Consider the following 16,821-nt stretch of genomic DNA (forward strand, 5'->3'; position numbering starts at 1 on the left):
TCCTCCTCGCGACACGCACCGGATCCAGCTGCTTCACGCGCGAGATGGAGAGTGCGCACCCATGGTGCATGAGCAACGGCAGCAGCCTCTCCTTCGACCACCACTACTTGGTCAACCTCAAGACGCACTAGGGCATGTTGACCTCCGACGCCACGCTGCTCACCAACGGCCGCGCTGCCAACATAGTGGACAAGCTGCAGGACCCCGACGTCTTCTTCGACACTTTCAAGAAATCCATGGCACATTGACGTGCTCACCGGCACCAACCGATGGACAGATCAGGAAGAAATGCAACGCCGTGACGCCGTTGCATCGGTGATATTTATGATGTAGCTTGAGCAATTTGTGCACCAATACTATTTCGCATCCTAGCTGATCGATCAGGGAGAGATCAATTGTACGGCTGTTGTATGATCTAGACAATTATCAAAGGTTAATACTACTAATAAAGTTATGTATAATGATAGCATATTGTTTATACAACTATATCCAAATTTCATTATTTTTCTATTATCCAAATTTCATTATATTGACCTGAAATTTCTAACAGCAACCGAAACAGTTCATTTCATTCAACTTCTCCAGCAAGTAACAAGTTCATTTCATTCTACTTCTCCAGCAATCCAAACCGCCACCCACGAAATGAACAAACATTGAAATGCGGGAAAAAAACTTTGAAAAGCAGAAAAGTTTTCCGACTCTCGTGTTTTTCTTATGAAATTGCTTCTCCAACAATCCAAATTCACCACCCCAAAATTTTCCTATTCTCGTGTTTTTCTTAAGAAATTGCTTATCCAACAATCCAAACTCCACCACCCACAACATGAACAAACTTTGGAATGCAGGAAAATTTTCCTATTCTCACGTTTTTATTGTGAAATTGAATTGATTCATGTTCTCACGTTTTTCTTGTGAGAGTAAATTAATTCCTGTGAAATTATTGCACGGTTTCTGTGAGTTCCAAACAGGCCAAGCCTGAACTCCAACGAACACACCACATACGAACCTAAGTTGGAGAAGAAAGAATAAGTACCTATTGACCACAACAGAGATTATCCAACTTATAGAGGAGAAAGAATAAGTAACAAGATATTGACCAAAACTTAGAGAAAGAACAAGTAGCAAGACATTGACCGCGTTACTTTCAGAACAAGGCACAGATCATGACAGTTTTGATCAGGTGCCAGTCATTCAGTACCGCCTTTGTTCCCTATCTCATAACCAGAGTAAGACTTGCGACACGGTCAGTGTAAGGCAAGATTCAAGAATCGTCCCCAAAACGGCAGATCTCATGCTATCACAAAGGTAATAGCATAAGAATTGAACAATACTTATACACCTGAGACATCCATAAGTTACACATGATGTGACAAGTAAATAATTATGCATCGTCGTGTCATGCTTTCAGAGGCAAGATTATCCCTGACTAGCAAAGGACTCGATCAGCAACTGGTACCCCTCGGGCACCCTGCTCTGAGTTTTTACACATGCAGCTATAGTAGGCATGTCTGCCTTTACATCTAGGAAAGTAGCAAGCTTAAGAAGCAAATGGAAGTCCGAGATCCGCCTCACAAATGCCAAATGCTTCATCCGCTCAAGGTGACTTCTCAGCGCACTCATGCCCACAGGACTTCCACGGTTCTCTATAGGAAAGCCTACTGAGAGTGGACCCTGCAATCACCAAGCAAACCATGGTTATAACTTGAACATCTTGATGGGTAAAACAGAATTCTGTAATCAGCTAACACAAGAGGACAGTGAACCATTTCCTCGCTTCCTTGTGTCAAATTATGAAATATGATCACACCCCAACATAGAACAGTCACCAAAGCTGAAGATGTTTTAATGTGTAAATCTAGTGGATCATCAATCTAATTACATATATTAAAGGACATATGCGAGAACTATATTGTGAAAGAGTTGGATATATAACTCTTAATCAAGAATACTATGCCACTCTTTACCAAATAAAAACATCAATTAACCGTGATGATGCAGATCAAAATAAATGAATAACACTACTACCATGCAACTGTACCACACTTGCGGTTATTCAATTTCAGTGCACTAACTTTGTGGAACAAGGACCAATCAGGAGGCAATTTCTGCTTGATTTTAAGCTAGGCATCCATGAAAAATGCATGTTCGTTATGGAAGCAAATATGCTTACTACAGCTTCAATACCTAATATATTTGACTCAGTTTAACATAATTTTAACATCTGCGGCTTACAATGCCAAATATGCGAGGATTGTTATGTCGAATAAACAACCATGACCAGCTCGATTGGAATATACAGCAATTAGCAAATAATGTTGCCAGTTTAAATGCAGCATCAGTGTAATAGTTGAAGGCTTTAGGTATAACACCCACATTTACTAAGTTTGGATGATTTTACTAACCCAAAGTTAATACAGTTTATCATGGTATATAATGAAGGGCTTTTAGAATATGCTATGTTAAAAATATATATTATAAGATTATTCTAGAAATAATCTCAGAAAATGAAGAAGATTCTGAGAATTCTTTCAAAGGTAGATCCATAGAATATTTCTTTGAGGAAAAGTAACTTTAGAGCCTTCAATGTGAGATCCCTTAAGATGAAGATTCTGATATAATTCTTTTAAAGGTGGATTCACAGAATATTTGTGTGTCTGTGGTGGTGTGGTGGTGGGGGTGGGGCAAAAGGTATATAGTGGATATATATTACCAATTTTCCTTTTTTTTCTACAAGTTTGTTGCAATTGCAGATATTCTGGGTCCTGGCAGCCCCATTAATCTCAACAGAAGTATGGTACATTGGTACTAAAGAAGTACATGCCCAGAACAGTTATCTTGTGATAATTAACTGACAAGATCCTGTACAGTTCTACCATCCCCACAAAACACTGCCATTTTTTTCAATAAAAGCACCCAAAAAAATAACGAACTAGACATTCTTGTGACCTATAAATGACAAAATTATATCTCATATAACTTTTATGCACACCACTCTCCATACTATGTTCCTTGTAGAAGGGTTTTTAGTTTTTACACTCATTCAGGCCCTAGGGCCAAGCATATGTGCTCATATTGCCAGAGCTCCTTCTTTTGGTTAAAAAAAGTGACTACGAAATGTGAATCTTTATAACCAAACCAACTCTTATTTGTGGATTATACGGACTGTAAGCACATCTTCAAGTAAAAAAATGCCAGTGAAGTTCATACATCCCACATGTCTAGATGTCATTCTAAGACTCATCCACAACATAACCACAATAAAAAAATCTGTTTAACTACTGTGTACTAGGTTGTGTCAGTTCACAGAGAAGCATTCTTTCAACCAACAAGGTAAGCATGTCAAGTTACTGAAGCAGGGGCAGACCTACACAGAAGCCAATGAAGGTACAGGGTCCAGGCCCACTCAAAAATTTTGAAGCTAATATAATCAACAAATTTTCACCATGCTTAAGCTACCAAAATTTTTGCAGCCCTTGAGGTGTGCCCCCTCTCAAATTTTTCCATAGGCCCACCCCTGTGTTCGAAGGGGAAAATCCTATGGTTTCAAGTCAAAAGTATGCATGTCCAAAGGGACAATCCTACAGTTTCAAGTCAAATATATAGTGTGTCAATTTACTACTCTTCTCTAATGATCAACATGTAATGTAATTCATAGTCTCCACTGATAAGAATGGGTTATTGTGATTTACTGCTCCCTAGTACAAATTCATATATCCTTGAACCTAAAAGATTAAAGTTTTAAACCCAGATTAGGTGCCTTTAATCACGCCCACGCTGGCTGTAAATGAAAGGGTGCTGGGAAATTTAATGGAAAAAAGTAGCTCATTAACCAACTGCAAGTGAAGCGGCAACCCTTCCTGTTAATGGAAAAAAAAACTAATTTTACCAATGATTGGTAAATTTAGATGTAAACCATGCTGCAGAGTTGATTATATTCAGTAAATTGTTGTTCCATGGCTAAATTTAATATATAGTTCAAGCACATATCGACTTGGTTCACTCAGAAAGGTCAGTATTGTCAATGAATTGAACATCATATCAGATCAAGCTATACATGTATAAAGCACATATCTACTTGGTTCCCTTCAAAGGTTCTGAAATACCAATAACATTGCAGAGAAATGATCTACAGTCATAGTCAGATATTACAACCTAGTGTTTTACGGTTTCAACCTAGTGTTTTAGGTTTCTGAGCACCACATTCTTTATATATTCAGTCCTTATTCACCAAGTTATATCCAATCCTCTATTCATATTATGAACTATAAATTCCAAACTACAGGAGTAAAGGAGTATACCTGGTGATCTATAAATTCCAAACTACAGGAGCAGGAATGAGTAAAGGAGCATACCTGATGATCAGAGATCTTGACGGGCACGAGGAAGAAATCATTATCCACCTCCAAAGTATCCTTCCCCCCAGCCACCACCTCCTTCCGCATCTTTGACAGACGGGGATCATCAGCATCCTGAACCTCAGTTTCCAGTACCCCATCATTGAAGAGCTTGACACAAATCTCGCTCATCTGGAAGGCCTCGAAGTGCACATCCCCAGTGCCGTCATCCCCCACCTCCAATTTGACTATGGCGGTGACCCACTCCGGGATCCCGCCCTCAGCCTGCAGCTGGGCCGCCTGCACAACCTCCCGGTTGGACATGGTGTACTCGCCAGTCTCACTGGCCTTCCTCCCGACGGCCTGCGTGAACACGAGGCCGACCCGGCGCATCCCAAGCCCCTCGGCGATGGTATCGACGCGGGCCTCCTCTTCGGGATCCCTCATGAGGTGGACCACGTCCTCAGAGCCCTGCTGCGGCGGCTCATAGATGAAGTCCACGAAGACCTCCTTGGTCTCTGCGTCGACGCGGCCGTAGAGGAAGCCCGCCCGCTTGACGGCGAAAGCAAGGGACTCGGCGACGTAGAGCTGGAACGCGTTGGCGGCATCGCGGTCAAAGGAGGCGGCGGCGCAGAGGGCGTTCTCCTGGCGTGTGACGCGGATCTGGCGCGCGATGAGGTCGTCCATGGTCATTTTCTTGCCGAAGGAGCCGGCGGCGGAAAGCGCCTTGGGCGGCGTCGGGCGGGCGGAGCGCGCGTCGGGCGGGTATGCTAGGTAGACGAAGGCGCCGTTGGCGAGGCGGAGGGAGGCAAGCGGCGCCGCCGGGTTGGCGAGGAGTGGAACAGCGGCGGAGGGGTTAGGGAGCAGGAGGGCCGGGTCGAGGGAGAGGCGCTGGAGCGGGACGGGCACGGTGAGATGCGACTCGATGAGGCGCTGCAGGTCGGCGACGGTGGCGGAGGCCGAGTCTGGGACCGTGATGCGGTCCGTGCCGTCGCGGCTGCGGATGCGGAGGATCATCGCGGCGGCGGCGGCGGCGGCGGCCCGAGCTTAGCTTCTGCCGGTGGGTTTTGCCGGGATTCGGGGGGTGTGCTGGTGAGATTTATAGGTAGAGTCGGGGTGGGGCACAGAATCTGTGTTCGAGGAAGAAACGGAGCAAGGTGTGCAGGAAGGCGGAAAACGAGACAGCGGGGAAGAGCAGAGACGGTTAGGGTTTGAGGAAAGTGTAGGTGTCAAAGGAGAGGGGATAGGATGCGCCCGCCCTCACCGTCGAATTCGGGCCGACAAAATTGGAAATTTGCCCTCACTGCGGGTGGACTTCGCCCAAATGCCATTAAATTTGTGGGCTTCGCTGAAATATCCTTATGAAATAAGTCCAACACGTTATAATGTCATTTTAAGATTTAAGTCCATTTTTTATATTTTTCACCCAAAATTTTAGCCTGAACTAACCATTTTACCTCTGAGCTCATTGACCTCTGCCCTCTCATCTCTCCCCCTCTCGTTCTCTCGCTCCCGTCGCATCCCCTTCCTCTCTCCCTCTCCCTCTCTCTCCCGAGGTGGCGCAGCGCAGGCGGCCCCCCTCCCCTCTCCCTCTCCCTCCGTCTCAATCTACCACCGGGCCGTGGCGCGACCGGCGCAGGGCAGGGCAGAGTCGTCCTCATCTTTCCCCCTCTCCCTCTCTCCTGCTGTGGCCGCTCATGGTGCTCGTGCCCGGTGTCGGTAGGTCTCGGCGGTGCCGCGATTGGCACATAGCAGTCTCAGGTGCTCCCGTTTCCTCTTGTATTTTGGGATTTTGCTTTTGCCTCTTTGATTCGTCTCTTCGATGATTTCGATTCGTGTTCTAGGGTTTGGCCTAGAATGCATGTTGTTCCAATGTTTGCCTTCTCTGTGTTTATCTGTGAAAGGACAGCACCAATTGGCAACGACACTACCAATTCGTGTTCTAGGGATTGTGTCTGTGATTTTATTTTTGCAGCTTTTTTCTCAGTTTTTTCCTCCCCCGTTCTTGCTTCGATTCTTCATTTTGAGACCGATTTAGTTCGTTCTTTTTTGCTCAGATTCGTGCTATGACATGAGTTGATGCTACCCCTTAAGTGAATTTGATTGAATCGAGTCGAGCACGAAGAAATCGAACGAATTTCATTTTTGGGGAGTTTTTCGTGTTCTTGGCCGTGATCTAATTTTCCCGGAGTTTGGGTTGAAATTGGGCGATGATCTCTTAGAGTATGCTCACCAACTCCCTTGTGATGGCCTGTGAAAAGTTTGGTCGTGATTTGTTTTGATTTGGTCTAGTTTTTCGTCGATTTTGTGGCCGCCGGTTTCTTGTTCTAGATTTTCCGGAGTTTGGGTTAATCCCAAGAGATGATTTGTTGGGGATGAGTTTGTAGGTAGTTGAATTTCTCGCAAAATTTGGGAGCGAATCATGGAGTTTTGAGTCGGATTTCGTCAATTTTGTTGTCGCCCTTTTTCTGTTCTTGAAGGCATCGGTCTCATGTTCTTCCGCTTGCACACAGGGTCGAACAACAGGGCCAGCGCAGTGTGCCGCTAGTCCTTGGCTAGCAGCCTCGATCACTCACGTGCAGTAGGGAGGCAGCACCTGTTGTTCTTCGTTTCTTCCTGCTTGTTCGTCGTGGGAGGCCGAGCAACAGGAGCCGCGTGCTCCCAGCGCTAGAGCAGCGCTCGGTCCAGCGACCCGCCACTCGCCCAGGTGCTCTGCTCAGCGGTGAGCGGCTCCACCGCTCAAGCCCCTCTCTATCTCCCACCGTCTCTCTCTATGCCCGGCGACGAGCAGCACCACCGCCCGCACTTCCCTCTCTGCTCGATTCTGTTCGATTGCATCTGCTCGCTTTCCCCAGTCGCGGACAGGGGTAAAACGGTCACGCCTGGTCAAAAAGATGGGGTCAGAAATTTACAAAGTTGAAAAAAACACGAAATGGAAAAATAGCGTGAAACACATCTTTTATAAGGGCATTCTGGCGAAGCCCACAAACTTAAGGGCATTCTAGCGAAGCCCACTCCCCATAAGGGCAAAATTCCCATTTTCCCATCCGGGCCGGGGCCGGAGCCGGAGAAGAGAAGAGCGGAGGAGTCGAGGAGACGCAGCGCGGGAGAGTCGAGCGGAGCGCGCCGCGGCGAGGACAGGAACGGAGCGGTGGAAGGGAGGGGTAGGGGTGTTATACACGGCTGCAATGGTTCAGGGTCCCATCTACTTCCTCCGTCGAGTATTTATTTCTAAATATTAATATTAGTTAAATATATTTTTATAACAAACTTATTTATAGATAAAAATATTTATAACATCTATAAATCTAATCAAAGTTAATAAAATCTGACAGTCATAAATCTCCTAGCGATATTTCTTGTAACTATATTATACTTCCTCCGTCCACAAAAGAATACAATTATAAGAAACGTGCCGGTCAAACTAGTTCAAGTTTGACTAAGTTTATAGTAAATACCGTTAGCGTTTATATCTCTAAATTAATTTAATATAAAATATATTATATAACTAATCGAATGGTGTTTATTTTGTTTCATGAGTGTTAGTATTTTTTAATATAATTTTAGTCAAAGTTTAATTTGTCTGACTCCTCGAAATATGAGAATTGCATGTTTTTTTGGACGGAGTGAGTATACCGGTCCACCAAAACTCCCAACAACCCAAACCATTTTCTAACATATGTTCGGCAAGGCCTTTTGTAAGGAACCACAAAAAGTGAAAACGGTTTTTTCACTTTTGGGAGATGAAGCTAAAAAAAAGTAACTTTACTTACAAACCTAATACAAATTAATATAAAACTATCACTAAAATCAGTTTTTGTCGAATATTTTTTTAAGACGGCTCTAACCCCACTAGATAAACTACTCCACACAAGAGGAGGTTTTTTAAGGAGTCGAAGCTCTACCAAATTAAATCTTAACTAAAAGAGTTAAATACACCGGCTGCTCTCGAACTTATAAGTATATAAGTGTGTGTCATTTGTTCATGAAGTTTAAAAATGTTTTTTTCTGGATCTGAAACTTGTTAATTTGTGCACCTTAAGTTCATACTAGCTATATGGATTTTTTTTTTTACTGATATGACATACGAGCGTGACATAATTTTCTATATTTAAGCGCTCGTCTTTCCTCTTCTCTCACAAATAAATTCATTTCTTCTCTTTGCTTCCCTCTTCTCTCACGCTGATTGCAACCCGTGGACGCCGAGGCACCCCTCGCCCTGCTGCTGTACAACACAACATGCTACCTGCTGCTGGCGCATATGTAGGGAAGCTAGTTGTTGCTTTATGTATGCACACATGTAGGAGTAATTACAGTAACAATAGTTCTCGTTGCATTTTTTACTATCTAATGGCCGGCTACCTTGGCTGGTGCACGCGAGCGTACTAACACAGTAACACGCATGCATGTTATTGCAGGTGCGACCGCATCCCTATGGCGTGGCGACAGGATGAAGTAGCAATGGTATATGCGCGGCGAGTCGATCGATCTTCTTTGAGCACTGACATGTCGCTGCGCTCTTGTCCGTGCACCTCGATAGCGGTGAGAAGCTCCCGCGCTGTACGAATGAATGTATGGATGACGAGGTGTTCGCTGGTGGTGGAGCGGAACGGCGACAAGCAACATCGAAGTGAGGGCAGAGAGTAGAGGGAAACACGGATCGATTCGTGTGAGAGGAGAGAACGAGAGAGGTTAACTGTAAAAAAACATGTCATGTCCCCTTGTCACACCAGCGAGTATAGACCTATGATATACCACTTAATAAGTTTTGGTATCCATAAATATATTTTAAAAATTTATGAACATAAGTGGCATACTTCTACAAGTTTTAAGGCTGTCGGTGCACTTAACTCTACTAAATAGCATCTTAAGAGCTACGAAGTAGCACTTATTGGCAAAACTAGTTTTACTCATTTTTACTAGTAACTAGTACACTTATTAATAGACGACATGTTTGATCTAAATTTACTATTCTTTTGTAGCAGCTAGCTATACTATTTTTTTAAAGGACGATAAAAGCTTTACTGTGATTTATATTAGATGAAGACAAAAAAAAAGGCAAGTATCCGCCCAGCATTTTGAATAGAAACTAGGCCCAAAACCATGCTACCTACTATTAGTAATATAGATTAAACAGGAGATAGACTAATGGAGGAGTTCAGGAGTGATTTACCTCCGTTCATTTTGCTGTTTAAATGGCCGCCACCAAACCTCACTATCGCAAGAGTCATATAAATAAACTTAATAAAGAATAACAGAGCAACGGGTTCGACATATAAACCCTAGGAAAAAATATATGTGGAGTATGAGCTTACTGTGGTTTATACTCATTCTACGTCAACTAGTGCAATGGCATTCTAATGAGGCACCCGTCGTGCGCCAACGTACGCGATATTCACTTATATTTATTTTTCTCTCAAGATTTACAGTAGGAACACAACACTTATATATATGCATAGTTATCTCTATGGATACTGTATGAGTATCTTTGAAAGATTAAACCGGTTGATATCGAAATTAACGAAGTCACCATAAAAGTTTCATCACCGATCACATCACCTACAACTAGAAAAATAATATATTATTAAATTTTCAAATAAATTTTAAAAAAATAAACACGCACCTCAAGCTTATATATAACTCAAATTCCAGTCAAACATCACGAAGAATCACACACCTGATATCACCGCCCAGCTTCGCGCCTCCCATCTCATACACGCTGATGGTCACCCCGTCGCCCAGTGGCGGTTTGTCGGTAGGATTTCAATCATAGGATATGAACCAAACTGATATAGTTCATCGACATCGCCACATGACATAATTTGATCACTAATGATGATAAAATAGTTGTGATTATGTATATAGATGGAACAAGTTATATGTTTCCAGCTAAATCTTATAAATTACTCCCTCCATCCAAAAAAAGGATGTAATTATAAGTTGCGTGCCAACAAAAGTAGTTCACGTTTGACCAAATTTCTAGTGAATACTATTCATATTTATGGCTCTAAATTAATTTATTATAAAAATACATTTTATAACTAATCTAATGATATTGCCTTAATATCATAGATATTGATACTTTTTATCTATAATTGATCAAACTTAAGATACAAAATCATAGTACTGTACTAGAATTGCATTCTTTCCTGGACGGGGGAGTATACTGTAATAAAAACTAAAGATTCACATGCCCGGGGCGGAGACAAGGTGGGACGAGAGCAGGGGCCCAGGCTGTAAAATTTCCACTGAATTTTTTCAAATTCAAATAAATTTTGAAAATTTAACACTGTGCCCCCTAACACTCAAAAAATTACTTCCTGGCTCCGCCCCTGCAAGCGCCGTTCCACCATGGCTTGAAAGTGTTTACTGATATCTTCATCGCTTACACGTCAGGAAATGTCACGCTCAAATATTACCAAAAGTATTCATCACCATCTTATTCAGAAGCTTAGTCTTCACATAGTTCATTGTTGAAAAATACCCTCAATGCCGCAAGAAGGATCAGGACCATTCAGCAACAATAAACAAGTTTAAAGCGAGGGGCTATTGCGTTCTTGCCCCTATTTTGAACCCCAATTGTGATTTTATCCCTATTTTCTTTCACTTTGTGTTTTTACCCCTGCTTTTCCAAGACGAAGGTTCAGTTTACCCCTACTCCGTGAACAGCAGGTAACGGTGTTAAAAAAGTTGAAAGATGACAAGTTTGTCCTTCCGAATATTGCGTTTTTGCCCCTATTTCAAACCTCAATTGTGATTTTACCCCCACTTTCTTTCACTTTGTGTTTTTACCCCTACTTTTCTAAAACGAAGGCTCCGTTTACCCCAATTCTTAACTCAGTTATCTACATCTGGATCAAAGCAATTAAAAATTAACAAAAGCTCTGTGAAAAGACAAACTTACCCCTTATCTCTCGGTCGTCTCTCTTAGGGTCGTCCCTCTCAACGCTAGCAGGCAGCAGGCGGCTGGGTGCGGCGGCGGTGGCGGCGGAAGGGCAGCGTCGGGCTGTCGGGCAGGCGCGGCGAGCGGGCGCGTGCGGCCAGACGGAGGAAGCGGCGCGGGCGCGCGTGGCTTAGCCTGACGTGGGCGCGCAGCCAGGCACGCGGCTTGGCCGGCGTCGGGAGCACGCGTCTCGTGAAAGCAGCCGACCATGGAGTCGAAGACCCGCCTCTCTCTCTCTCAACTCTAGCGTATGGCTGGGTGCGGCGGCGGTGGGAGGCCAACAGCGGGCCCGTCGGGCGGTGTGCGCTGTTGGCCTCCCGCCACCGCCGCACCCAGCCATCCGCTAGAGTTGAGAGAGAGGCGGGTCTTCGGCTCCATGGTCGACTGCTTTCACGAGACGCGCGCTCGCGACGCCGGCCAAGCCGCGCATGCCCGCGCCAAGCAGAGCCTCGTGCCTGGCTGCGCGCCCACGTCAGGCTAAGCCACGCGCGCCAGCGCCGCTTCCTCCGCCTGGCCGCACGTGCCCACTCGCCGCGCCCGCCCGACGGCCCGACGCTGCCCTTCCGCCGCCACCGCTGCCGCACCCAGCCGCCCGCTGCCTACTAGCGTTGAGAGGGACGACCCTGAGAGAGACGACCGAGAGATAAGGTGTAAGTTTGTCTTTTCACTGGACTTTTGTTAATTTTTAATTGCTTTGATCCGGATGTAGATAACTGAGTTAAGAATTGGGGTAAACGGAGCCTTCGTTTTGGAAAAGTAGGGGTAAAAACACAAAGTGGAAGAAAGTGGGGGTAAAATCACAATTGAGGTTTGAAATAGGGGCAAAAATGCAATATTCGGAAGGGCAAACTTGTCATCTTTCAACTTTTTTAACAACGTTACCTGCTGTTCATGGAGTAGGGGTAAACTGAACATTCGTTTTGAAAAAACAGGGGTAAAAACACTAAAGTGAAGAAAATGAGGGATAAAATCACAATTGGGGTTCAAAATAGGGGCAAGAACGCAATAGCCCCTTAAAGCAAAGGCCTCGTTCGCTGATATGAAACTTGGCTGAAACTGGCTGAAAAACATTGTTCTGGCTAAATTATTGTGAGAGAAAAACACTGTTCCAGCTGAAAAAAGGAAGCCGAACAAGCCGAAAATGGGGTATGCCGAACAGGCCTATGCTTTGTTGTCTCAACAAGTTTGATAGAGAACTGGATTACAAAAACAAGTTTGATATAGAGCTCATTCTTCACTTGTCAAAACCTTTCTAGGTCCAACAACAACCCAATTTCTCAAACTAGAATTATTGATTATATTGAACTAATATTATGATAGATTAACCGAACAAGACTGAGGCCCTATTTAGTTCCTAAAAATTTTCACCCTAAAGTGTCACATCGAATTTTGCGGCATATGCATAGAGTATTAAATATAGACGAAAAAAAAACTAATGGCATAGTTTGATTGGAAATCGCGAGACGAATGTTTTAAGCCTAATTAGGCCATGATTTGCCATAAGTGCTACAGTAACCAACATGCGCTGATGATGGATTAATTAGGCTTAATAAATTCGTTTCGCAGTTTCCAGGCGAGATATGTAATTAGTTTTTTTTATTAGTATCCGAAAACTCCTTCCGACATCTCCGAAACATCTGATGAGACATCCAAAAATTTTCATTTCGCGAACTAAACACACCCTGAATTCTACGGTACAATGCATGCACCTATTGTGCATCCGACACTGCCGTCGCCCATCGGATCTTGATCGAAAACTGAACCCACCAGAACGGTCACGGTCATCAGGAATAACCCACGTAACGCACGGAAATTCTGAAACCGACGACCACCGAAGCCTGGTCACCCATCACCACATCCGTGGCCACGAGCCCACGCCGCCTGAGCGCCAGGTGGCACCGCGTCCTCGCGGCGCGGGGCCCTCAGCAAGCGAGAGCGACCCGACCCAGCCCTCCACGCTCCCAACGAACTAACCAACTGCGCGAGCGAGGCCTCCGCTGATCGGCTGATTCCGCGGTGGGCGGCGGCGGCGGCAGGTAAAGTACAGTCCCACAGCCCTAGGCCAGCCACGACCACGAACACGAACCAGCCGGCGGGCGGGGGCTATGGAGCGCAAGCTGCCGCCGCCGTCAGTGCACGTGACGCGGCGGAAGGGCGCGGCGGCGACCCGGAAGTGGCTGGTGGTGCAGGCCGCGGCCGCGGGGGAGCCCCGCGTGGCGGAGCTGGGGAAGCACCGGATCATGGAGATGACGGGCCTGCCCACGCGCGACCTCCGCGTGCTCGACCCGGACCTCGACTCCCCCTCCACTATCCTGGGCCGCGAACGCGCCGTCGTCGTCAACCTCGAGCACGTCAAGGTCATCGTCACGGCCGCCGAGGCGCTCGTCCTGGACTCCAGCAACCCGCTCCTCGTCCCCTTTCTAAAGAGCCTCCACACCCGCCTCTCGTCTCCGGTACGAACCTTTCTTCTTTCTTGCAGACGGAGACGAGTTTGTTCTGTTCTACAACACTAGATTGCAACTCTGACCTTTGCAGTTGAGCTAATGAACTCTTTGTGACGTTTCTGCAAAATTGTCCTCTGTTCCTGTGAAGGACGTCTCTAGCACGAGTTCAGAGACTGATCGCAGCAAAGAGACGGATCAGGGAAACGGGCCAACAGTGGCGCTCAGTAAAGAGACGGATCAGGGAAACGGGGTAACAGTGGCGCTCTGCAGGGCTGGCAATGTCGATATCCCCTCCCTTCGAGTTCAAGGTGCTTGAGGTCTGCCTCGAGCACACATGCAAATGCTTGGAAAGTGAGGTACATCACTAAATCCTATATTTCCTACACAAGATCTCTATATCAATTTTGCAAATCGTGTTTCTGAGGATGGATTCACATTGGTGCTAGACGCTGACTCTCGAGAAGGAAGCTTACCCAGCCTTGGATGAGCTGACCTCCAAGGTTAGCAGACTGAAGTTGGATCACGTCAGGAATATCAAGAACCGATTGGTTGCGGTCTCAGGGCGCGTGCAGAAGGTTAAGCAGGTGTCCTGTTCTTAGTTCAAAAGTTTGAAGTGGCGTGTTGTTACATCCTAATCATTTGACGTTCTGGTTGTGTTGTGTGGCATATGCTCTTTGGTAGGTGCGGGATGAAATCGAGCACTTGCTGGACGACGACATGGATATGTCTGAGATGTATCTGACAAGAAAACTCACGTTCCGAGGATTCTCCGAGACATTGGGCTCAGTCAATTCAAATAAGGATGCATCCACGGATCACAACGAGAACGAGAAGTATGTAATCCCGTCTGTAGATGCTAGGATGTGAACAGGAAGTAAACTCCTAAATCTTTTTTTTTTGGAAGATATGTTACCGAGCAGAAGCACATGTTGACAAACATATATTGATGAAACGACAACCTATTTCACACCCATTATTTTCATTTTAATCTTACCTGTATGACTGTATTCAGGGAGGAAGAAGATCGTGATGATGAGACAGAGACTGTCCGTGAAAGTTCTGCCTATGTTAAGCCTGATGTTGAAGAGTTGGAAATGCTTCTTGAAGCCTACTTCGTGCAGATCGACGGCACGCTGAACAAACTGTACCATGTATGTTCCATCTTGCTTATTCACAGCTTATCCTAATTTAATTTTTGCACTATTAGATTGCTTTGGTATTACACATGGTTTCCTTTGAGGATTGGTGGTCAAATAATGATGATACTACTTCGGTCAAAAAAGTAATGATGATACTTAAGAGCAGATAGCAATATGTCTTACTAGAAAAAAGGTAATTATGGAAATTGCAACAAATATTTCAATTTGATGTGTTCTTTTGTCCTTGCCATAACAAAGACAAAATGGTGGATCATTTTTTTAGATTAAGAAAATGGTGATCATGCTGTCAATTATACATAAACTTAAAGATAAATGAATGCAGTGAGCTGAGAAAGTCGCTGCTGGACCAATCACTGAAAAATACACGATGCAGGTATCTGTAATCCTGAATGGTCTAGTGACAATACATCGCTACCATGGTCCTTGTTCCGACCATGCTTTTGTAACCTATATTGTGCCTATTGCATTCCACAGCTCCGGGAATACGTGGACGACACGGAGGATTACATCAACATAATGCTGGACGAGAAGCAGAACCAGCTACTGCAAATGGGCGTCCTGCTAACGACGGCGACCGTGGTGGTCACTGCCGGCATCGTGGTCGTGAGCTTGTTTGGCATGAACATCCATATTGAACTCATGAAAGATCCGGAGACGGATGAGCAGGCGAGGATCAAGAACTTGAACTTTTGGGAGGCCACCTGCGGCACAGTGTTCGGGTGTCTTGCGATGTATCTCCTGGCAATCTATGCGGGGAAGAGGAGCCAGATCCTGCACTGATGTCACTGATGTCTGACGGTGCCCTTTTCCAGTCCAGCAAACGTTAGGAAAAAGAGGAAGTGTCACAGTGCGAACTCTGCAGCACGAGTCCTCTGTTTTGGACCGCCACGAAATTCTTCGGCTGTGTATACGACGCAATAATTGAGATGATTGTGCCCTCGCTATTCTTCTAGAGTTCTATTAGTAGATTTAGCACGTTTGATCCATTTTGTGTGTGTATAAACTGCCCTTTGTTTTTACTGGTACATAGATATAGCTATAAGGGCAGCCTTTTTGTTTTCCTGCATAAATACGAATCAAAGAAGATAGGTTTTCGTTTTTTCAAATGAAAAAGTTGTCGATTACAAAGTTGCATAACTTTTTCTGATCTACAACTTTAGTCACTACGCATTCACTTAGGACTACAGAACATGTGCATTCATTTGTTATTAACTTCTATGAAATCTTGCGAATCAAATAGAGAGACATCAACTTCAAATAAAAAAAATTATGAACTACAAAATTACATAACTTTTCAACATCTATGTTTCGATCGTCCAAGTTCCTTAACTACCACTACACACTTACCTGACTATAGAGCATATGAATTCCGTTGGTATTAAGGGGGCGTTTGGGACTGCTCTGCTCTACGTTTTTCAGCTCCGCTCCACATTTTATAACCAAACGGTTTCAGCTCCACACACTGTTCGAGGAAAAATGGTGAAGTTAAAGTGGTGTTCCATAAACTCCAGTTTTTTAAGCTCCTCCACAAACTCCAGTTTTTTATGAAGCTGCTCCACGGTAGAGTTTGTGAAGCAGTCCTAAACATCCCCTAACTCTATAAAATCTTATGATGTATATTTAGACATCCAAACGATCTCAAATCAAAGAAGTTTAAACTATAAAGGCCCCTGTTCGCTTGTCTTATGAGCCATACTATTTCAGCGAACGAAGGCCGTACTATTTCAACGAACATGTTTGTCTCAACAAATCAGCGACCAATATTTTCAGCTATGGCTTTTCAGCAAAGCAAACAGGGCCAAAATTGTAGATCTCGTCGAGTACTACAACTTTGGTATAAAGTTCATCTTCATCGGACATCATATGAGAAAATTATAAAGTTTTTCGTACAACATATCACTGTCGGTAAGCCACAAACCGGTTTTAGCAAAAAACTGACA

The 16,821-nt window shown here is 44.7% G+C and overlaps 1 protein-coding gene and 1 pseudogene across 1 annotated transcript; one reads left to right on the top strand and one right to left on the bottom strand.

The window, feature by feature from the left end:
• Positions 1-1,250: 1,250 nt before the first annotated feature.
• Positions 1,251-5,547, bottom strand: LOC136453673 (NPL4-like protein). Its single transcript, XM_066454232.1, has 2 exons — positions 4,353-5,547; positions 1,251-1,671 (listed from the first exon to the last, which is right to left on the bottom strand). Exons 1-2 carry the CDS (start codon positions 5,349-5,351, stop codon positions 1,417-1,419), a joined length of 1,254 nt encoding a protein of 417 aa, XP_066310329.1. The 5' UTR covers positions 5,352-5,547; the 3' UTR covers positions 1,251-1,416.
• A 7,644-nt stretch (positions 5,548-13,191) lies between these two features.
• LOC136450840 (magnesium transporter MRS2-E-like) lies at positions 13,192-15,997 on the top strand (annotated as a pseudogene).
• Positions 15,998-16,821: the final 824 nt, after the last annotated feature.

This window comes from Miscanthus floridulus, chromosome 5, assembly GCF_019320115.1.
Source record: "Miscanthus floridulus cultivar M001 chromosome 5, ASM1932011v1, whole genome shotgun sequence".
Classification (NCBI taxonomy): domain Eukaryota; kingdom Viridiplantae; phylum Streptophyta; class Magnoliopsida; order Poales; family Poaceae; genus Miscanthus; species Miscanthus floridulus.